Source organism: Geospiza fortis, unplaced genomic scaffold (assembly GCF_000277835.1).
Source record: "Geospiza fortis unplaced genomic scaffold, GeoFor_1.0 scaffold366, whole genome shotgun sequence".
Taxonomy (NCBI): Eukaryota; Metazoa; Chordata; class Aves; order Passeriformes; family Thraupidae; genus Geospiza; species Geospiza fortis.
In genome coordinates, this window is record NW_005054342.1 from 4,443,030 (window position 1) to 4,465,842 (window position 22,813).

The following is a 22,813-nucleotide window of genomic DNA, read 5'->3' on the forward strand; positions in this document are numbered from 1 at the left end:
TTTTGGTTACTACCTGTCAGCTTCATTTACTCTCTGGGGAAACTATGGATGCAGAGGGAGGGTCACAGAGAGCAGACCCAACACTGACTATGGACTCATCAACAAAAGCACCAAACATCCATTTTCATCTTGCAGTGGTCTGGAGCAAGGATTAAATTGCAGATCATCCTAAGGCAACAGGGAGCCTTTAGTAAGTGGGTATCAATTTGTTTACTTACCAGACCAAAACCACTTTGACTGTTCTTATATGTTCTCCCTGCAGATATTCTTTTCTTAGCATATTGTAGCAGGAATAGTGCTCAGTCAGAACTTTGTGCCTCTCCAGCCCCCTGGCATTAAGTTAGGAATTATTTTTGTCACTGAGTCTGATGCATTTGTTATTGATAGTATTTTCTGCTTGGATTTTCTCTGCTGCTTAAGTGATTTGTCCTATATTCCTGAATCCTGGATCTCTTATGATTGATCATTTACATCTTATTTTATTTTTGTTTATAAGAAATGTGGAAAATGCTTGCAAATAACATGTAGTGGCTTCTTTATTTTATTTTTATTTTTGTTTATATGAAATGTGGAAAATGCTTGCAAATGACATGTAGTGGCTTCTTTGTGCATGTCATCTGTCTTAGTTTTAAAGTTTGTGGAGTATACAGAAGATTGTGCAACAGGCATTGCTTACTTGCCTAGAATTGTAAGACTAAAAACTGTGTTCTTGCTGCAGCCATAAAATATGGCAAACATCACCATTCCAGATCAGCTATGGTCACGTGTTTCCAGCAGTCATTGTTTTCTGGCAATAGTGTTTGCTTGCTTCTGTCCTAAGGCAGGTGAAATGTATTTGATGTGTCCTAATGTTCAGCCTCTCATGTGACTGGGGGTTTTCAAGGTGTGAATGAGGGTGAGGAAGACAAAAATTGAAATGGAACATTTTGTTTGTCACTTCAGTCGGGTACCAGATACTTCAGATTCTCTGGTAGTTTTGATGTGCTCAGGGCCTCTCTTCCCCTGCAGCAAACTGATAGTACCAATTCACTTCAACGTGTTTATGATGCCCATATGCTTGTAAAGTTCATGCATGATCCCTTGGATGATGTTTGAAACTCATTGAAGTGCAGGAGTATAAAATCAGCCTCATGGATTTTTACCTCTCTTCCAGGACTCATAGTTGGGGTGATCCTGAGGTACGGGACTCCCTCCACGAGTGGCCATGACAAACCATTCAGCTGCTCCCAGGAGGACAGGCCCTTCACCACCCTGCTGGTCAACGTCAGCGGCAAGTTCTTCGAGTACACACTCAAAGGGGAAATTAGCCCTGGCAAGATCCACAACGTGGAGCAAAATGACATGTTGAGAAAGGTGAGGCGGTACCATTTCACATGCTTGGCTGAGTGTTCCTCCTTCCTCTGTGGTTCCCTCCCTCCTCCATCCCACTTGCACTTCAGGCAGTGTCAAGTGTCAGCATTCCTGATAGTAACAGCCCTTTAATGCTTAATTCAAAAGCACCTTCTGTATTATATCACTGCTGGAGAAACTGTGCTCTGTTACATGTATGTGGTGCTTTCCTAAAGGCCTTGGTTGGAAGACTTAATGTATGTTTCTAACATCTGTAGAATTTACAGAGACCAGCTGAACTGAAAAAAAAAAGCCTTGTGCTGCCTTGTATAAATGCAAAGTAAGGAAAATAATAATTTCTTAGTGAAAAGCGATTGTTCCTTGTTGTGTTGGTCTTTTTTTTTCCCAGGGTTTTAAAATCTGTTTATTGTCAGGAAATAGTTACTGCTGCTACCCTATAGACCACCAAATGAGGCAGTCTGGTGTTGGAAGTAAAATTCACCTATCAGCAGTTATTCAGATGTGTTATTTGCCTTTTTATTCAGTGTCAGGAATTAATCACCTTTTGTGTGTATCAAAGCTAGACTTTGAAGCATAGGATTGTAATCTAAAAGTACTTCTTTCTGCAGAGTATGAAGAGAGCGTAGCTGTCCATGTGTATCTGTCTGCTGTAGGTATCTCAAGTTAGCTGAAACGAGTCCTGCCCTGGGAGGGCACAGTTGTAGTGCTCAGGCAGCAGGTGAAGAGAGCCTAGTTAGTCCCATATATGTGAAGGTCTTCTGATTGCATTTTAACTCTTGTTCTTTGTTCTTTAGCGTAATGTAGTCCTTCATGGATATCTGGAACTCCTACTGAAATACATGGAAGAGGTGTATGATCCAAATTTCTGAAAACCAGTCTTGTATCTGACTTGACTGGCTTACAATAACAATACAGTGGCTAAATCTGCACAAAAAAAGTAAGCTAAAATAGCATTTCATCTGCAGCTATACCAATATCAGGTATCACAACAGGAGAAATCTTCTCCAGCATCATTTCTGCTAGAACTTTTTAATTTAAATAGGGGACTGTGTTTGGGACTGCTGCCAGATCATGAGTAACCAATGTAATGCCTGTTCTTTCTAGATGCTATTTACCAACAGGAACTGCAGCTTTTTGCTGCCATGTACAAATAGAGCTGGCCAATGTTTTAGAGGCTCATCTTATCTAGTTCATCAACCAAAAATAGTGGTTGTCAGCAAATGAATGAGGAAAAAGCCCTAAAAATTTGTATGTGTCTATTTCTAATTGAAATTTTATATTTTATTTTTTAGGTAACATTTGACCCAGAAGTTTTCTTCAACATTCTATTGCCTCCAATTATTTTTCATGCTGGTTATAGCCTGAAGAAAGTAAGTGCAATAACTTCTGAGGAGAAGAAATCCTTTTTTTTTTATGAGAGATTGCTGATTTGGTCAGGATTGTAGTCTCCTTTCAGGCACTTACTTACAATAAGAAAAAATCTAATTTCCTCCAGAGATGGTTAGGTCATATTATTTTAAGAGAAAATACATCTATTTTTAAGTATAAATGTATTAAACCTTACTTAATTTTGCTGATATGTTTTCCTTTGAACTTAGCCAGACATTGATGTCAGTTTCATTTAAAGTAAATGATGTTCTGTTATGAATTGTTTTGGTCCTTCTCAAATGTCCAAAATGCAGTAAATTATGCTGAGAGGCAGACCTAACCCTGAATCCCAGAGGAGATGTGCCAGACCCTTAATGGCAGAAGGGCTCAGATTCTGATCTTGCTAGAAGACACCATGAATTGGTGCTGCTTTCTGTCAATAAACCTTCTGTCAGTAAGCTACATGTAGGGTCTAATGCATGGCACAGATCTGGTTTATTCAATTTATTGAAGTTAGATTGAATTTACGTAGCAGTAATTGAAATGTTTCTCTGAAATAGACGTGTGCTTCTGTGTATTGATACAAGTGAAGCAGTGTGCTACATGGTTCTGAATGAGCAATATAACTTTGCTAAAGTAAGTATATAAAACTCTTTTTTTTCTTGTGCAGAGACACTTTTTCAGGAATTTGGGGTCCATTTTGGCTTATGCCTTTTTAGGAACAGCAGTGTCTTGTTTTATTATTGGGTAAGTGAACTCTGATATCAGTTCCTCTCTACACTAAATTTTAAGCTGATAAACACTCTCTTTCTTTGCCTGCATATATATATTTTATGTATCTATATACACACACATTTAGTTGAAGATAGCTGGTCATGTTGGTTGGCTTGCCTACAATCTCTTATCCTGCTCATATTACTGTGTCTTGTATATGGATATTCTGAATAACAGAAATCCTGAATTGTGTTGGTGACCTTGACTTATGTCTCAAAGAATTTCACTAGAGGAGTAATCTATTATTATAGGTTGTTCTTACCTCAGAGCTTTTGGCCTATGTATTGTGTTGGGAGAAATAATACCAAAGGGAATTCGGTAGCAGAGAAAACTTGGTGGGAAATGTAAGAAACATGTAGACTCTGCTAATTGTGTGAAGATTTCAGACTTTACTTATTGGTTTTGTATGATGTCTTCTGGATCATATATTGCTTGATTTACTTCACAGGGAAAAAAAGAAAGTTCACTTTGAGAGCTTTCTGCTACACGGCTACACTGAGCTGTAGCATGAACAAGCCTGTCTGAAATAACTGTGTTTTGTGCTTTCCCTTGGACTCTCTGAAATGCACCAGATTGTTTGATTTGGAATGTTTAATCTTTCTCTTCAGGAATCTCATGTATGGGGTTGTGAAGCTAATGAAGTTGGTGGGTCAGCTGTCTGATAAATTCTATTATACAGACTGCCTCCTCTTTGGAGCGATAATATCTGCCACTGATCCAGGTACCTTGATGGACATTTTTAATAACCTTCCAAAATAACCTTATTGCTAGGATTTTGAGCTGCATATTAACAGGACTCTATTTTCAGTTATCTTATATTCATATCTCTGAACCTCTTCTCTGAAACACATGCAAATTCTGAGCATTTTGAGAGCTGTTCTCTGCTGATTTGTGACTGAACTGGCATGACATCATGGCACATTTGGAGAAAAGTCTAACTCTCCTGTTCAAATACTTAAATGTTTTTTGTTAAATGACTTCTTGTTAAGTGTGTGTCAAGTCTAGGATGGCAAATAGATGAAATTATTGCTTTTTCTCTATAGCAGGACTTCCTTCTTCAGCTGCATTGCTTGGGGCTGGGCAGTTTAAGAGCAGTATGTGAAACTTTTAGCTTCATTAGGTGGGGGATCTCCTGTTCCTCTTTCAAATAGACTTCATGTTTTATAAGTTAAGGCAGAAGAATGCTTCTCTGGCCAAGTAATTTCAGCTTGTCCCCAAATAATGTAGACATCCTTCAGAGTCAAGCAGGCTCACATTGAAGTCTCCACTTGTCAAATCAGTAGGGCTGGCAAAGGTCAGGGGCCAGGGTGGGGAGTGCTGAAATATGCAGCTTGACATTTAAAGCAGTTTATTTGAGGTGCTTAGTGGTGATTAATGTGAAAATGGGAAGTAGCTCCTGTGATTGAGCTGAGCTCTGAACAGCTGGTGGTTGCATACAATTTATGCAAAAAATCACCATGTGATTTTTGAAGTGCTTATATGGGAACATCTTCAAGATCATGGTCTTTCATCTCAGAATTTTCTTGAAAGAATGATTATAAATATTTAGCACTCTTGTCCTTTTTAAATTTTGTGGAAATTCACACCTGAGGCATAATGGATACTTAGAGGAACACTTAGGATCATTTGTGCTATTTTACAATGGCTGAAATAATAAGCCTGGGTCAACAATCTATACAGCTTTTAAAAGCAGGAAGAGCTGCACAACATTTTGCTCACTGTTTTATATGGAATATGTTCTAAAATAATACCAGGGCTTTTGTAGAAGGGCTTTGTCTGCCCCATGCCCTTTGCTCATGGGGGCCTTGCTATGAGCACTGTGCATAGGGAGGACGAAAGAGCCACCTCTTAATGAAGCTGCCCTAAAACTGATGGAGGAATCGCTTACTTGTAGGTAAACATGGCTGTGTTTTCCCATTTTAGTTTCGATCCTGTTCAATTCCTGGGTTTTCTTGCTTAGCCAAACTGGAAAGTCTGTTCCCCAGCTCATGCAGTCGTTGCAGTGTTGTTTTCCTCTTTTCTGTCTGTAGTTACTGTGCTGGCAATATTTAATGAGCTGCATGCTGATGTGGATCTCTATGCCCTTCTGTTTGGAGAGAGCGTGTTGAATGATGCGGTTGCCATTGTATTATCCTCGTAAGTAACTTTGGGAATTTCTGCTCTGAAATCACTAAATTGCTTTTGGCATTTGTCTAAAAGAAATGCTTTTTCCGAAAAACATTATTTTAAGATTAAATTGATTGCCTTTAACTGGATTGATAACCATTGCAAACATTTTCCAAGGCCCCTAATGCATACATAGTCCAGAATGACACACATGTCTTCAGCATGGGATTGTCTCCCTGTAGCTCAGGTAGTGTTGTTACAGAAAAAATCTTTCCTGGTGCCGCTTCTAACTTGCCATTGTGTGCTCTCTTTCTAGATCTATAGTTGCCTACCAGCCAACAGGTGAAAATACCCATGCTTTTGATGCTGCAGCATTTTTCAAGTCTGTTGGTGTTTTCCTGGGAATATTCAGTGGTTCTTTCATGATGGGAGCAGTGACAGGGGTTGTGACAGCTCTGATATCCTTTTTCATATTTGGTATTCCAGCTGAGATGGCACATGTGGATATTATCAGGGCTTTCCTGTTTCCCATTATAGCAGAATTGACTCTAGCTTGTTTAATTCTGAGTGTGAAGATGTGATCAGAATTCATTTGACTTCTTTTCTATAGAAAGACATTATAGGTACCCCCAGAAATCAACCCTTTCCAATAAAACTGAGGCCATAGTACAAGTTTTAGTGATGTTGCTGCAGCAAACCAAGGCATGTCCTAATAATGTCTAGTTTCTTTTTATGGGGTTATAAAACCTAGTGTTTTTATTAGTCTTGAAAGACATCTCCTATGATAAATGGTATTTGATTCTGTCATCAGCAAAATCTCTCAGCTATTTCTGATCCCCACAGCATTTTTTGAGTCCTGCATTTAAACTTTTTGCCAGAAATCTGATGTCATACATCTTGGATAAGATTTTATCTCCATGAGAGTTTAACTCAATAACATGATGTGCCTTGCATAGTCTATTCTGTTCTCTTGATGCTTATTGCTCTTATTTGGTTAGATCTCTGAGGTGCTTAGCAAGCAATTTGTGTGGGTCTTGTTTTAGGCTCAGGCAGCAGACCTCCAGCCTGACCTACTCCAGGAGCCATGATGCTTCTTCAGGAGCAAAATGAAGTCTCTGCTTTCTGTCAGACTAGTATAGCCAAATTTGTGCATATCCCAGGCTGCTCTGATGTGCCCAGGCTTCTGAACACCGACCTGAAAGGGATAAAATGAGATGTTCTGCACAATGATCATGAACCTGTGACTCTGAAGCAGTATTGTCTAAGCTGTATACAATGTACAGATTTTCCTGACATGTCTGCATGACGGAAACCCCTTAAGTATAACGGGGAAGATGGGCTGTTGATGCTTTAATGTTCAGTCTCAGTTCCACTGATCTGCAATCTATGTGACCCAGAACCACAATTCTTTCTCTGGCTGTTAGGCTACCAGCCATGCATAGCTCTCACTGCTGAAATGCATCCAGATCCACTTTGTAAAATTATGCCTCTGAAGCAGCAACTCATCCTTGCCTTTTCTAATAGCTGTGCTCAGGAAGGTGATGTGAGGCTGTTCTGAACAAAGCCTCTGTGGTGGCATTTTGTATATGTGGTGGGGATATTTTTATTTTTGTTCTGTTTTGGATGTACGTTGTTCTTTTTCTTAGGCTGTTTAATTATATGACTATTTTATTTTGGAAACATCCTTAATGTCATGCAATGATATAGAAGCAAACAAAATTTGCATTTTACTATTCATAGCTGATTAGAACCCATAAATTAAGGATTAAGTTAATATTCCTATAGCATGAAGTACCTATACCTGTACCTCTCTGAGTAAGGGGTTTCATGCAGTCATGCCCTGTCCTTTGAGAATAGACAGAATGCTCAGTTTCCAAATTATGCAGATAATATACAAGGACTTATTCTGGCTTTCGGCAAGCTATCTCAGTTTTTTTTTTAAATAGTTAAATTATAGTACCACATTCTATATTTTTACTAAATTGCAGCATCTGACTGCTTGAAAAGATGTGAAATACAAGGCTGTGTCTAACAAATAAAGAAAATAATTAAGAAAAAATAAAGAATTGTTTAGTTTCAGCTAACATTTCAATTTGATCAATTATATGAAATAATAAAATGTTTTTCTTTTCTTGCCTTTCTCTTGCCTTGAGCTTCCTCCAAAATTATGAGCACAGGTTTTCATTTCAGATTTAATGAAATATTTTGGTGTGGTTACTGACAATAACAGCAAGTTAAACAGTTTGTGTCACAGAACTGCCAGAAAGGACTGGAAATAAGGAACTGGTTCTGATAAGGCCCCTTGCCTAACTTTTGGGGAACAAGGTTCAACCTCTTCCTCTCCCAAGGAGTGACTGTGGCTATCCACTTTCCTTAGGCATCCATGAATGTCTCTTGAACCAGGCCCTGGGATTATCAGAGTATTCTGTGGGGAAAAGGGTTCCAATTTTTGTTACGGTGGATGTTGCTTCAGAAGCATGATCTTAGAAAATAGATGTGTTTAGGGGAAGTGGTGGAGAGGAATTCAGCTGAGCTCAGAAGTCATGTGGTTTCTGTGCAGAATTAACAGCTGTTTAAAAAGTATGCTGTGTTTTATATTTGGTGTAATGCAACATGGAGATGGATTTTTTTAATGATGCTCCAGGCTTTGTTTTGAGAGCAACCTTCTGACAAAGCAAGGTCATGGCTGAAGGTGTGTCTGGAGTGTATGTTTGCCCTAGCCCAAGTATGTCAGCAAGAAGTAGGTGTGAGTGGAGAGTTGGCGCTGCTTGCCTTCATGTGAACTGTGCATAGCTGTTTGCATCTCAAATACAGTGTGCTGTTCAGCGTGTACCTGCTGCCAGAGTAGTGCTCAGGAAAAAAAACAACACTGAAAGGATTCTATAAATAGGTAAGCAACTTTTTTTTGTAGTGTGCGAAGAGCTAAATTTAACACTACTAAAGTCTGTTCCGCTTCTTCAGTAGCTGTATGAATTCTTAATTCAGGGTGTGCTTTGATGTTCCTCAGGTTTTGCTCTACTCTGCAAGATGAATTTTTTTTTCTTTCCTTTGAAAGACTGAGCTGCTCTGAGTTGGCTTTTTCTCTAAAACACATCAGCACGAGGAGAGGAAATACATTTTGTAGGCAGCAATTGTTTTGCCTTAAAAGTACTGAAGTAGCCACACTTGCTGGAAAAGACTTATTAACAAATCTGAGAAGAAAAATTCTTGTTGATCTTAGGGTTGCTGTAGTCAAGAACAGTTCTGTAAATTAAATGCTTTTGAATGCATTTTATGCTTTGTTAGAAGGTGGGAGTGGGATTTATATTTGAGGTTGGCGGGGTGAACAAAACATCATTCCCCCACCAATCCCCTGAAAAGCCAAGGCACACACAGTCTAAAAGGAACAGCAGGTAAATATCCCTTCCTTGCTAGCACTTGAAAGGGAATCATAGAATAAGATAATATTACTTCTAAGAGGTGGAGCCACACTTTCTGCTATGGATATACAACAAAAATAATCAAAACTGGTTATTGCAAGTTGAGTCTGAAGTTTGCCTTGATGTGTTGGAATTTGCATTTTTCAGCATCAAAATGCTTTGTTTTCCAACAAGCATGGGCTGTTAGTACATAAAAGTGGTTTTCAGAAGTACTGGGAACAGAGAAGCCAAAGATTTCTTTTTGATCCCTTAACAAGTGACTTAACGTGACAAAGTTTACCAAGTTGCACTGCTTCCCCCTGCTGGAAACGGCTCTCTTCTTCTTGATGTCCTGGAGCACTTTCTTGCTTGCAGAAGCATGTGGATTTACTGGTGAGTTGCTTGGATTTAAGCACAGAAGTCCATCTCAGCAGCCATTTTTCCACTTTCTCAGTAAAGCTTTTCAATGAGAAATATATTTGGGCCTAAAATTGGGTTATTGGGTTTTTTTGCCTTCTGTTCAATGTTGAAGCTGCAGCTCACTGTGTAACAAAGGCAATAATTTGGTTCAGACACCATCTCCCTAACCTGATATCTCACCCACTTGAATGGAAGGGTCATAAAATCTCGAGGTTAAGAATGATGTATAAATTAAATGGAGCTGGTGAAGGGAAAGTGTGGTGAGCTGGCAGTAAACAGGCTGATTTGCACATGTGGTTCTGTTCACAGGTGTGGTGGCTGTCCTGTTCTGTGGAATTACCCAGGCACATTATACATACAATAACTTGTCAGTTGAATCAAGGAGTCGCACTAAGCAGGCAAGGATGTCTTCTACCTTTCTTACAGTGCACTGCTGTAGTAGTCCATGTACTTTTGTTTTTACAGCGTCTTTTTTACTTGGCCTTTAACATGTGATGTTTTCTCTCTAGCTCTTTGAAGTGTTGCACTTCCTGGCTGAGAACTTCATATTTTCTTATATGGGCTTGGCACTGTTTACTTTCCAGAAGCACATATTCAGCCCAGTTTTCATTATTGGAGCTTTTGTATCCTTTTTCACATTGTGTGAGGTTTCTCTATTTTCTTATGTGCCCAAAAATTTGTGATGTTTGTTTGCTTTACCAAACAGAGAATGGTGGTTGGCCTTAGTTTTCCTAATGTCTTGCATGCACAATAATTTGGAGAAAAATCTTTGCTTACAGCTTATATCAAAGCCCTAAGCCTCTGTGCCACATAGTTGTTGGCTCTGTACCTGAATGTTAGAAGACATATAATTTCATTAGATAAATAAATTAATATGCTTTACCGGGTGCTTTGGCTTTTGACAGCCAACACTGCTTGTGTTGTTCTTGTATTTGAGCTTTGGAGACCTAGAAAAGGATTAATTCTTCTCTCTACTTCCAGTGGCCCCTTGAGAAGGTAAGGGGCAAACTTCAAATACATAAAAAGGAATGTGGGTGAATAGATAATCTTTGAGCAATTCCCATCTCAGGTGATGGGAGGAGAAAGGAACTCAACTGGGGTGCAGACCATTACATGAAGCTTCTGCCATTGTCTCTGGTTCACTTGGTACCTGACTCTCAAACTCCCCAGAACTGAACACTTTGTAGTAGTCACACTCACGTAAGCTCTGCATCCTGCCCCTGTTGAAATGGATTGTGTAACTCTCTCCTCACTATATTCCTGGCTGCTTGAAAATTCAGCAGAATTATAAGTGTGCATGAAGAAATGGGAATCAATCTTCCAGTCTTCATTTCCCTCTGCCTGCTGTAGGAGTAGGGCTGATGGCAATGGAGGTAAAACCCTGTAAAAGGACATATAAAAATGGCCATGTATGAGATGTACTTATTTTCTCTTCTTTGTACTGTTTTCTGTACTACTTCTCAGGATTTAGCACATCTGCTTTTATTTTCCTTTGGCCATTTACTTTTTTCTGGAACAGCAATTAATTTTCTCGTGTGTCGCCTCACATCCACTTTTCTGACCTAAGAAATGCTCCAGAGCCCTGCAGATATTGGATAAAGATATGAACAGAATAGTTACACTTGGTATACCAAACAATGCAATTTTTCATGCTTAGAGTGGCCTTCCATCTTCTCTCAAGTTGTGCTGTCTGTCCTGAGTTTGTTTTCAGTTGTTGTTTCTCTACCTACTTGCCTTTTAGTACATATTCCACATCTTTTTCTAACACTACACTTAACCTCTGTTACCTCTTGAGTGCTTTTCTACCTTTGTGAGAAGGGCAACTAGTACTGTCACCTGTGTTTTACTCAACACCTGTGGTCCCCATTGAGTTAACAACTTGCAGGGGTGAAATGTAGAGACATCACCAGTTGTTGAAAGCAACAGGCTGGACTGTAAAGACAGAGCTAGAGCCTCAGCATCCTTGGCAAAATCTTAGCTATTATTCCTACATACATTAGTCTTGATGGCTTCTGATGTCTGATTTCTGCAGTCCTCAAAAGGACTGGTAAAAAAGTTGCTTGGAATAGTTATGTGAGGGTTATTTCAAAAAAGTAATAATCAAAATCTGGTTTTTCTAGACATATTCCCTGCTGACAGTATTGCTTTACTTTAGTTTTGGCAACAACCCAGTGGTGTCTAGAGCTCTTACATTCTCTTTATTTCTTTTCCATGGGAGATGTATTATTCTTCTAATGTTCCCATCCCAGCAGCAAATGATCAGTGTTTGTTTGGCTTCTGGCTGTGTTGGCACTTTATAGGACTTCAGCCCACCACTCTAGTTTTTCCCAAATTTTCCTTATACAGTGGAGAGTCTTTTCAGCTTTCTGCTTCCTCACTGGATGTTTTGCACCACAGTGGGGGATGCTTACCACCTGCTCTCATGAATTTCTGCAATACCCTTTCATTATTCTTTTTCAGCTTCATTCTAGTGCTAACAAATGGCTTTTGGACTTGTATTCTTAGTAACTCTGTACTGGTGTTTGCTAGCCATTAGGATATTTTGCCTCTGCAGGAGTCATGATGGGGTGGCCACTTGCTGGTCTTAAGTTGGTTTCCCCTCGGTATACAGGGCTGCATTTCTGTTGTTCCAAAACTCAAAATTGCATGGTGCTGGTGATAATTGTTTAAAGTGTGAATTTTAAAAGTAAGGTCTTCATTTGTACAATTGGTCATTTTAATACTAGGTATAATTTCACTGCTCATCTAAAAACTTAGTTATATTAGTAAAAATGTGCATTTTGTGCAATCACCTGTGAATGCACAAGTTGCATAAAACTGGGGAAAGACTGCTTTAGACACACAGCTATGGGAAAAACACTTGATATCATGATCTCACTAAATCTCTCACTAAAACAAAAGCTTCATGTTAAAGCCAGGTACCAAAACCTGCATACCTCAGGAAAAAGAAATCCTTAACCCTCAGCTGCAAACAGGTTGCAATCTTTTTGGGCAGAGCTGCACATATCTACCCTCTCTCCTTCTTGTTGAATTTGGGCAGAAGGCATAAGATCAGCTGGAGCTTTCAGCACATGATGATGTTTTCAGGTAAGAGCAAAAATTCTGGGCAATGCAAGCATTAAATCATAAGCAATTGACTCTGCTACCTTCTCTTTTTGTGATCCACATTCATGCATCCTAAATGGAAGGCTTACTTACTGATTGTTGCAGCATGCCATCATGTGTCTTTCAGCCTTTACAGAAAGTGTGCCATGTCTGGGGTGGGTGAAATGCTACCTGCTCACAGCAGCAGCACCTGATGTTGGGAGTAGAGCATTCTCATTCGAAGTGCTTGTGAAGGACATGAGAGAATTGGGATGTGTTTCTTCCAAAAGGTTATTTCTAACTGAGAGGATGTTCACATTGTGCAGAAACAGATACCTGCTGAGAAAATGGAGGTGTATTTATTGGTACCCTTTCCCATTTAGTTGGGCAAAGGTATTTGACTTAAATTGCCTTGCAATTTCTGTCACACAGACAACTGTTTAAGTTTGTAATTAAAGGCAAATTATGCATTGTGTGTCTAAACATGTGCATCCTCAAGAAGCTCCAGGGAATCCTCTGTACAAAAGAGGATATAAAGAGGATAGGGCCAGCCTATTTTTAGTGGTGCCCTGTGCCAGGCCCAGAGGTAATAATGGGCACAAACTGGAACATATGAGGTTTTTTTGAACATCAAGAAACCCTTTTTACTATATCCAAGCATTGTACAAATTGTCCAGAGAGGTTGTGGCATCTCCATCCACGGAGATATTCAAAAGCCATGTGGATGTGGTCCTGTGCAACCTACTGCAGGTAGAGCAGGGGTTGTTCGAACAGGAGAATTGGACCAGATGAACTCCAGGGGCTCCTTAAAACTTAACCATCCTGTAATTCCTCTGCATAAGAAGTCTGCAAGTAGTCCAATGCCATGGCTTGTTCTTGCTAGTGAGGTTTCATAACTGGGAGCAGAGGAGACTAGGAAAGATATAGTCTGCCTGCCATGTAATTAATTAGACTATTTTTATAGCTGATAAAAATGTCAGGTCAAGAACTCACATTTCAATTATGGATTCAACTAGAAAAGTCTGAATTTTTATCTGATTCAGGAAGTTGCTTGACTTACATAATGTTTTGCTGTTCACAACTTGTTTGTTTCTGTCTTCCTTTCCTGTTAGTTTCTGGAAGTATTTACACCTTTTCACAGCACTTGTGGATTCTATAAGTTATGGGAAACCAGGAGTTACAACATTCTGTTGTAAATTATCCCAGGGCATTATTAATCAGGGAATCTAAGGAAATTAAAAGCTGCTGGAGCCCAGTGCTTTCTGCCTGACACTTCGTGGGAGGGAGCAAGGAAAGGTGCTATGCTATCCACAGTCATGCCTGCACTTCTGAAGCTGTGCTGTTTCATTCTTTGTGATAGGTCTCAGGGGAGCCATGGCATTTGCCCTGGCTATACGAGATACTGCCACCTACTCCCACCAAATGATGTTCTCAACAACTCTGCTCATCGTGTTTTTCACTGTGTGGATTGTTGGTGGAGGCACAACCCCCATGCTGTCCTGGCTCAACATCAGGTTGGTACGCAGCTGCGTGCTGGGGAAACTTCACTTTTCAACAGGCAGCTGTGCTAATTTGGCATAGCTCTACAGAACTGGTTTGATGCTTGCTAGAAGAATTTAGATAATGATTTTTATACTATATATATATATATATATAGGTATTTAGGGCATGGTATTTTATAGAGGAAGGTGCTAGTGCGGTCTGGTGAAGAAAATGTTCTGATGCTGCTGGGATTCAGCCTGAAGGTGATCTGGTGCTCTGCAAGAAGGTATCTAGGTCTATGTCAGTCCAGCAGGATATGGAATAGTGTTGCCTGATAAAGCAGCTCTATATTGAAAAGAAAGAATTAATCTAGTCCCATATAAACTTCATATTGTACTAAGACTGTTCCCTTTCTTTTGGCTCTTTATAATGGGCCTGCTAAGGTTTTTGAGTTCAGTGGATTCTTTATTGTGTGGTGCTAAGGTATATTAAACAAATACTTTAAACAGGTACTTTAAACAAAACCTGATGTTATCTAACATATAAATGGGATAAATGGGGTCCTGCTGGTCTTTGGGGTGTGTTTCCTCCTGTTTTGAGGAGATCTGTGAAAATGGTAAGTAGCATGATTATAGATGTCTGACTATAAATCCTGGCTAATACTTAGTCCTTTTGACTCCATGTACTTTCATATTTGAGAATATTTATCAAGAGAGGTGCTAGAGAATCACAAATCAATCATTGTTAAAGACATATATATTACAATTTTGGAAGTTTTAGCAGTTTGGGAGACAAAGAAAAATAGAGGGGAATTAAAACAATACAAGCTGTACAAGCCCTGAGTGCAACCAACCATTACCTCTACCACAGGGCTCCTTCAGTCATCAGCAGTAGGACAGGACTGAATTCTTGCATGTGGCCCAGCCCTTGACCAGCTGCAAAATCATTCTGAGGTAGCAGCTTTTTTTCCTCCCATCCTCCTCCATCAAAACCAGGAAGCATCCCAGATTATGCACTTCCTCTTTTGGCTAATCTAGTCAGTAGTGAGACTCCATAAGCCTGCCTGATGAGCTGGTCCTGCAGGCAGAGAGGACTAACCCCATATCCATTCTAGGCTTATCCCCTAAGGTGGCTAGGCTTGCAAAAGTCACTAGTGTGACCAACAATGCAGAACAGCTGTAAAGGCTATGGTACCATTCCTGTGGTACCATTCCTAGCTGTAAAGGCTATGGTACCATTCTTCCTAGAGAAGTAACTACCAAAAGGTAGCTGACTGAAGCATAGTTTTGAGTGTTTTGCTGTAGTTTTAGGGAGAAGTTTACCCATCCTTGCAAGTAAGCAGTAATTTTAACTGTCACTTTTTTGGCGTGGTTGACAGAAAATAAAGGCTTAACTTTCCTGTCGAAGGAAGAATAACATATATAACAAGGGAGCTCTACATAGGAAGCATTTTAGAGAACTGCATGGGTCTGCCTGCAGCTGGCTCGGTAGACGCTGGCTCGCCAGAGATGCAGTCTGCAGCTTCTGGGACCGCATGAAATCAGATTTGTGCCAGGAGGTGGCGGCCGTGTGCAGCTGATCGAGGAACAAACTCGGTGCCGGGGAGGTACCCTCAGTGGTTAGAACACTTTCTGTTAGAGAAAAAAAAAAGTAGTCCTGATTTTACAGATTTAAAAAGAAAAAAAGTGGGACAAATTATTTTCCAGCTGAATTTTTAAATCATTACAGTTATCTCTTTTCCATCCCCTTCTACTCAGCGGAAGGGGTAAACAGGAGGAGATGAAGCTGTCCCAGAGCTGCCCCAGTGCCTCACTCAGCAGCAGTGCATGGTCCTGATGCAGCCCCGAGGCTGAGCAGTAGGTAACTTGTCCCTAGGATGCTTGCTGAGCCTTGGGTACTTGCCCATTAAATTCGATTGCCAGAGGCTGGAAATAAGTAGTGGGCACACGCAGGATTGCTTAGCAGAAAAGAGGTTACAAGATAAAAGGTGGTTTGCTTCCTAGATGAAATGAAGGGATGTAGAAAATAAGTGCCATGTGTATGTTGGACTAAAATATCAGGATTTGTGGGGGCTCCTAAGAGTCCGGTTCTTATGTGAAGGTCATACCCATTGTACCAGGAAGGAAGGAAGGCAGGCTAGTCAGCCATTACCAAGTCCTTGTGAAGTATTTGGCCTTTCTTCAGTGTGGATGTAAATAGAAGGCCCATGTCTGGGCAAGTCAGAGGAGCCAAGACAGACAAGAAAAACCAAAGGAGCTTATTTAAGGTGGTGCCTGCGTGATTTAAGTAGAACTGTACCAGGGAGCTGACTCAGCCTGGCCTGATACTCTGAGCTCATGGGGAAGCAGCTGCGTGCATGCAAGGGGAAATGCCTGCACAGGGATCCAGAACTGCCTTGCTGTGGCTTGGAGGAAGAGGCACACGTCTTCTGGCCACACCATTAGTTGTGTAGTGTTTGGGATGCGTGCTCGGTTCTTTACTTACTGTTGGTCCCTTCCCTCCCATGATACGAAATATTAAAAGTAGGTAAAGGGTAGAGAGGTGAACATGAAAATTAAGCTTTGGTATAGTAAAAAGCTGTATAAGGAGGAAAATAGGCAAAAAATACCCTCTGCCTCCTCTTGCTGTTCTGAAAATTTCAGATATTTGATGAGCAGTTATTTTTTCAGATAGGATAGGTTACCAGGGAACACTGACCAGGCTTTCATATACAGCTAAGCAAAGGACCCATGGTTTGTAGCAGAGGCTTAACTTCAGTTTACTGCTTAACTGGTTGGAAAAGTGAGGTCACAACTTCAAAATCTGAGTAGAGAAATAACAGGATCTTGAGATGCTTTTGATTTCTGCCACTTGATGCTGAGGAAATTAAAAACCAACACCAGAAACTGGAGTTAAAGCCATGATATCATATGTTAGAATTCTTTGGCTGACTATCAGCGAGGCACATCCAACATTTGAGTGGTAAACAGTTACAATTTCTTAGTAGTAAATTTTTTTTCCTTAGAAACTAAAGCATGACCTGGATATTAAAAATATAGACTCATCCTTTAAGACCTAAACAAAGAAACAATTTCCTGGCTGAAGCTTTAACAGTTTCAGCAAACTTGAGAGCTGTGTAAATCAAAACCACTGGCAAAATTCCTCTTTTCAAAAAAATAGCTGACTTCTTGTTTCATTTATCTGTCACAGGAAAAAAAAAAAGGGAACTCCTAGCATTTGTATTGCAAAACAATGTGTTTTCCATTTTTGATTAGAGGTTAGTGACCTGGTTCTTTTCATGTTCAGTGAAGCAACGCATGGATTAGTGCCTTCCTCTTCTTCATAACCTGCAGCAAATGCAGAAGTTATTGCTTATTTTAATGAAGTAATTTCAGTTATACTTAAAAACCTTTTTATAAATCTCAAAGCATTGCACCTCACACTTTAATTTAGGTTTCTTTTTACCATAAAAGCTAAAGGTTGCACAGACAAGGCCAACTTAGATATTTAGTGCCTTATGTCTGACTTTGCATATACAATCTTTAATGAACTTTCTATTTAGTGATTTTTTTTTTTTTTGTAAAAGAGGAAACTTAAAAAGAAATATGGAAACATTAACTCTCATCCAGTTGCTATGTGAACTATCTGACTATCTGGTAAGGTGGTAAAAGTGTTGGCTTAGTGGTTATTCTCCATTGTCTTACCAGGTGGTGCAGTGATAAAATGTGCATTACACACCACACCTCGGTGTGCTGGGGTGGCAGGAGGAGAGTGCTGCTGCTGCTGGGATCCAGCCTCATGCTGTGCTCCAGGCTGGGCTGGGGGATGTCTGATAGGAGGTCACATCCTCCTGGTTTGCAGCCTGTTTCCATTACTGTATTACTTATATCCTTCACTGCCTTCAGCCACTCTCTGCTGCCCTGGAGGCAGATGCACAGACACAGGGGCTGTCCCCTGCCCTCTGTTGTGGGCTTTTCCCTTGCCCATCTCTTCCTGCAGTGTTTCTTCCAGTTGTCTTTCCCTTGTTTTTCTGTTCTTCCTCCTTTCCCAATCTCTAGTTTTTCATCATCAGTCTTGAATCTCCCTTAACAGTGGCATAGTCCAGCCTCCAAACCTCCAGTCTCACCCCTCTGGGCTTTTCCCTTGGTAGGAAAGAGATCACCTCTTCCTCTGGAACTCTGGAAGTGAGCGTGGGAGATGTTTCCTTTTCTCTCTTCTCATTCTCTGAAACACAGCAATTCAGACCACGGAGGAAAAGCACAGGGAAGACATTGAAGTGGAAGTAGGGTTGAGACGCATCTGGTTGAGACGCATCTGGTTGAGACACATCTGGTTGAGACACACTGGAGTAGAAGTTGGGTTGAGACACATCTAGAGCACATAGATGACATGAGTTGAACTGCCAAGCTCTGGCAAGCCTTGGCCAGACAATGACTGCAGTCATTATTGGTCAGGTGAAGTAAACAAATACCCAAAGGCATCCTAAAAATCTCGACACAACTTTTCCTAATTCCGGAGGTTTTTAGGGATTGTGTTTTAATTTTTTAAAACATGGTGGTGGGAGTTCTCTTCTTTCTCAGCCATCTTCTGAGAAACTGTTGAACTCTTCAAAAATAGCTAAAATTTTCCAAAAATGCTGTACTCATTACAGACATCTGGGAAAACTTTAGTACACTAACTTGGCAAAGATACAGGAAAGAGAAAGAAGTCATAGAAGCGAAGTTATTGGGCAGTTTTTAATTTTAGTTTTTGCTGTACATGCAGAACCATCTCTGTGATGGCCTTGGGGAGCAGAGTACTCTGACCTGGAGTGTATGTTGGCCTGGGAAAAGAGCTATTGAACCTGGAATCCAAATCAAAGCTGTCTTAAGTCTGGTATTTGCCTCAATATTCAAGGATTAGATGAGTACATGCTTTTTGTATCACAAGCTATGGCCTTAAATATTTGGTTAGTCAAGATGTCAGCCTGCAACCAGGGTGTGTATACCTACTTTTTCTAAAATGAGGTTTCTGTGGATTTCTGATCATCTGGACTTTTATTTCACATAAGCAATATATAGTTCATGACACATGCCTTCATGGAAAAATATGGGGGGGGAAAAACCCCACAGGCTGCTAAGGAATGTATGTGAAAAATACTGGAAACCAAATTGCTTTCATTTGCACCTAAAATAACACCCAGAAACAGAACTGAAAAAGGCAAAAAAATGAGACTCTGCTATGACTGGAGATTAAATCAAAAACTGATAGTCAATTTTTAGTTAAAGCAGTGGAGTGATTTAGTACTTGTTACCAGTTGATTTGGAGTGCTCTGAAACCAGGCAGTATTGATGACCCCTCACACACAAGTAGAGCTTCCCATGATTACTCCCTGTGATGCCTCTTTCTCTTTCAGACCATGTGCAGGTCTGAAGTGGTAGGAATTGTCTTAGATTGGCTCTGTCTGTGTGCAGCACCAAAGAGAGCTACTGAATCTGGTTTTCTGGGGGATGTAGTCTGTCATCAATACAGATTAATACAGTTACCAGCTGAGATCTGAATGTGTGAAGAATATTACTGGATACATCAATCATAAATTGACGCTGTTGCTAATTTTGTTGGTTTTTTTTGTCATTTTGTCATTGCTCTGCCATTGTTTTTCATGTACGTTTTGTTTTTTTTTTGATTGGGTATGGATTTTTTTTGTTGGTTTGCTTTGTTTTGCTGAAGAGCTCTGTAGAGCCCCCATCTCACGAGCATTTTGTTACTCACATTGCATTCTTGTACTGTACCAGAGTTGGTGACCATGTTCCATCGGTGGAAGAGATGAGTGAAAGCCACTGGCTGTATTTCAGGTGACACTGTGCTTTCCTTGATACCACATTAACCTGGTGCTTGGCTTTTTTCATCTTTGTAACACTGAGTGTGTGCTCTTTTTCTATACTGTGGCATGCTACTGCTGCTTCTTTTCTGAGAGTATTAGAGATGTTCCTCAATTCTGAGTCTATTCACTTATTCTGAGCTGTGAGAGTGTGGATCACACATCATGTCTAAAATGAAACTATAAAACACATTTTCTTTCACTCTGTCTATAGATATTTAATAAAGCAAAACTCGAATCTCTGACCTTGGAAGACTTGAGAACTGAAAAATGATAAGATCAAATAATGGATTTGATCTTATGATCTTTAATCACAAAGGTATTCTTAAGTATTGCTTGAGGTTATTTTGTGTAACTCTTCAGGTTGGAAGGAACTTCACAGGTGATTTAAGCCAGCCTTTTTGGGGATATATTTTTAAAAACAGAGAGATATCAACCAGAAAAGACTAGGATTCTGGTATGGTGCTTTTAGAACAGATAAATGGTTAGAGAGAGAATTTAAAATAAGATAAATCTCTAACTGACATCTATAGGCAATGTATATGTATATGTGTATGTGTGTGTGTGCACATAAAAACATACAAAATGTTTATGTAAAGCAAGTCCTTTGGGATGGGGCAATGAAAAGTTTTCATGTACCTTGTCACACTTGAAGGTTTCCAGCAAACCACTTGATTTGCCAGAGGTGCAATGTGTTAGTTTGTACAGACAACCTAAGAACTATTACCTATTGTAGTAATTCTTGGCTGTTGCAATAGTAACTACACATGCTAAATCTAATAATGCCTGCTATTTCAGTAACTTGTCATCCATGTGTTGTAGGGCCCTGGAAAAGTTTCTGAAGTATCAGAAGAAATTATTCCACCCATTTAAAATGATGCAGCAGAGAACTTGATGTAGTTCTAGATGCCTTTTTACCATTCATTTCCATCCACTTAGCTCAGTTTTGTGTGTGAACCACTTTCTCCCACACTGTTTAAATTACTGAATTATACATAAGCTTAATGTTTTGAGAGATCAAATCTGAGCAGCTCCTCTCCTACATGTGGTGCTGGAGTTGTAGCTGTAGGATAAAGACCAAGAAGTCAGGAGTCGGTTAAAGGGCAGAAATACTGTGTTTTGGTGCTGGTATTAGGAGCTCAAGACTAGTCCCTTTGCTGTTACAGAGATCTTAAAGCATGAAAAGCCTCTTTTGCCTTAAAAAGAAGTTTTCATTAGGGAGGAGTGAAGAAATACACTAAATTGGATTAATTTACTATAGCATACTCTTGTCTACAGATTCTGATGGCCTTTCCAAGGCCAAAATAAAAGTGTCTGAATTTTACTTACTAGTAATTTTCTGTACTGAAGGAATAAGGTGTCTATCACATACCAAAATTATTCCAATGGGGGAAATAAATGGATTTTTCACCGATGCATTGTTACAGCTGAAGGACTGCTCATATTCTTCATCCAAAATCTTCTTTTTAAGAGTTACTTATTTGTACAGCCTTGGGGGATCCCCACACAACTCCTGCAAAGGGCTCTCAGAAAGAGTGGAGAGGAAAACAGAGATGCTGGCTAGCATCTGCACTGCCTTGGCCTTGGCTGTGCCACATCTGCTGTGCCCCTCAGTCCCCATCACAGAGGTGCCTCTTCAATAAAACATTGTTTTCACCCTGCCTTTCTGCTATGGGGTTTGAGCAAAACAGCCCAGCCTTGAGCAAGGCTGCCCTCCCTGTGCCTCTGACCTCTGGGAGGGGATCTGTCTAAATCCATCCTGTAACAGTTTAATTTATAAAGCAGGTTCAATAAATGAGAGCTGATACTGACCTTTGCAGCACATGTAAATGACAGGAAGCTTTTAAAATATATTAAGCATATGAAATGGATTTTTTTTCTTCAGCATAAGAAGAAAATCAATGTTGAAGGCATACGTGCATCAGCCTTACTTGTACTTTTAATAATTGAACTAGTTAAGCAAAGATGAAGTAGCTAAGTGTTTTCTGTGCTTCTTTTCACTGTAAAGGAGACTGGGACAGACTTGACTCATTTTTGGTATTGTTTTGTTTCAGGCGATAAAAGTGACACTTCCTTAGAATTCTAGTGGCTGGGATGATAAAAGTGACACTTCCTTAGCATTCTAGTGGCTGGGCCTGCAAAAAAAAAGTGATGCTTGTCATGAGATAAGGGTATTTAGCCTTGAAACTTAAAAAGGCAGGCTTGCTACCAAAAAGCTAAGCTTCCTATACAATTGATGCTAGAATAGAGGATAAAAGCATATTGTTTGAAAGATACAAAAAGTAATTGTGAGAATTCAAAATGGAAATGTATTTGTTGTTAATCTCTGAACTGAGGAACAGACTTTCAGAGTGTTTTTTGGTTTTTTTATTTAAATGTGATATATGGAAAATAATTATTTATAAATATACATTCATTTGAAGAATAACTTTGAAAAAAAATTTAAATGGACAAGCCTGTGTGGATATACAATTTCAATATTGAAAGGAATATTTGTGATATGATTTTTTTCCCCTAAAACTTGAACCATTTTAATATAGAAAAGGGGTTTTTGCCTCTTCAGCACAACAGTGAACCCAAATTTCTGGTCTGTGACATACTATGGCTTTTCACTGAACAGTGTCTTTATCCTGTTTTGGTCTTCCGTTAAGCCCCATTCCTGTGCCTAAGGGCAGTTAAAATTCTCAAAACAAATGCACAGCCTTGGAAGTCAAGTAAAAGCTGAGACACTGACTTGTTGGGTTTTCTTATGCACTGTGAAGCGAATAGGTAGCCCAGGGAGTAAAAACTATTTGGGGAATGCGAGCTATGTTCATCTTATGGAACAAACTTCTTGAACTCCCCATTCACCATGTCAGCTATGCAGCCAACATGAGCCTGGTTGCTTTGCACAGCACATTGAACCTTCCCCCATGTGCAGTTTGGAAAGCCACAAGTATTTTTTCTTTTATTTTCATGTGTACTTATGAAGGAATGCATACTCTTGTGTATT

At 39.8% G+C, this 22,813-nt stretch overlaps 1 protein-coding gene across 1 annotated transcript in view; it reads left to right on the plus strand.

The window, feature by feature from the left end:
* The first annotated feature begins 1,166 nt into the window (after nucleotides 1–1,166).
* The window catches only part of SLC9A7 (solute carrier family 9 member A7), a 36,885-nt gene continuing 15,238 nt past the window's right edge, over nucleotides 1,167–22,813 (plus strand). Inside the window, exons 1-12 of the mRNA XM_031058378.1 lie at nucleotides 1,167–1,353; nucleotides 2,643–2,720; nucleotides 3,389–3,465; nucleotides 4,101–4,213; nucleotides 5,523–5,628; nucleotides 5,915–6,056; nucleotides 9,284–9,389; nucleotides 9,726–9,814; nucleotides 9,926–10,039; nucleotides 12,392–12,503; nucleotides 13,861–14,014; nucleotides 19,736–19,795. Of these exons, the coding sequence (XP_030914238.1) occupies nucleotides 1,342–1,353; nucleotides 2,643–2,720; nucleotides 3,389–3,465; nucleotides 4,101–4,213; nucleotides 5,523–5,628; nucleotides 5,915–6,056; nucleotides 9,284–9,389; nucleotides 9,726–9,814; nucleotides 9,926–10,039; nucleotides 12,392–12,503; nucleotides 13,861–14,014; nucleotides 19,736–19,795 (1,163 nt within the window). The 5' untranslated portion in view covers nucleotides 1,167–1,341. The remainder of the gene's footprint in view (nucleotides 1,354–2,642; nucleotides 2,721–3,388; nucleotides 3,466–4,100; nucleotides 4,214–5,522; nucleotides 5,629–5,914; nucleotides 6,057–9,283; nucleotides 9,390–9,725; nucleotides 9,815–9,925; nucleotides 10,040–12,391; nucleotides 12,504–13,860; nucleotides 14,015–19,735; nucleotides 19,796–22,813) is intronic.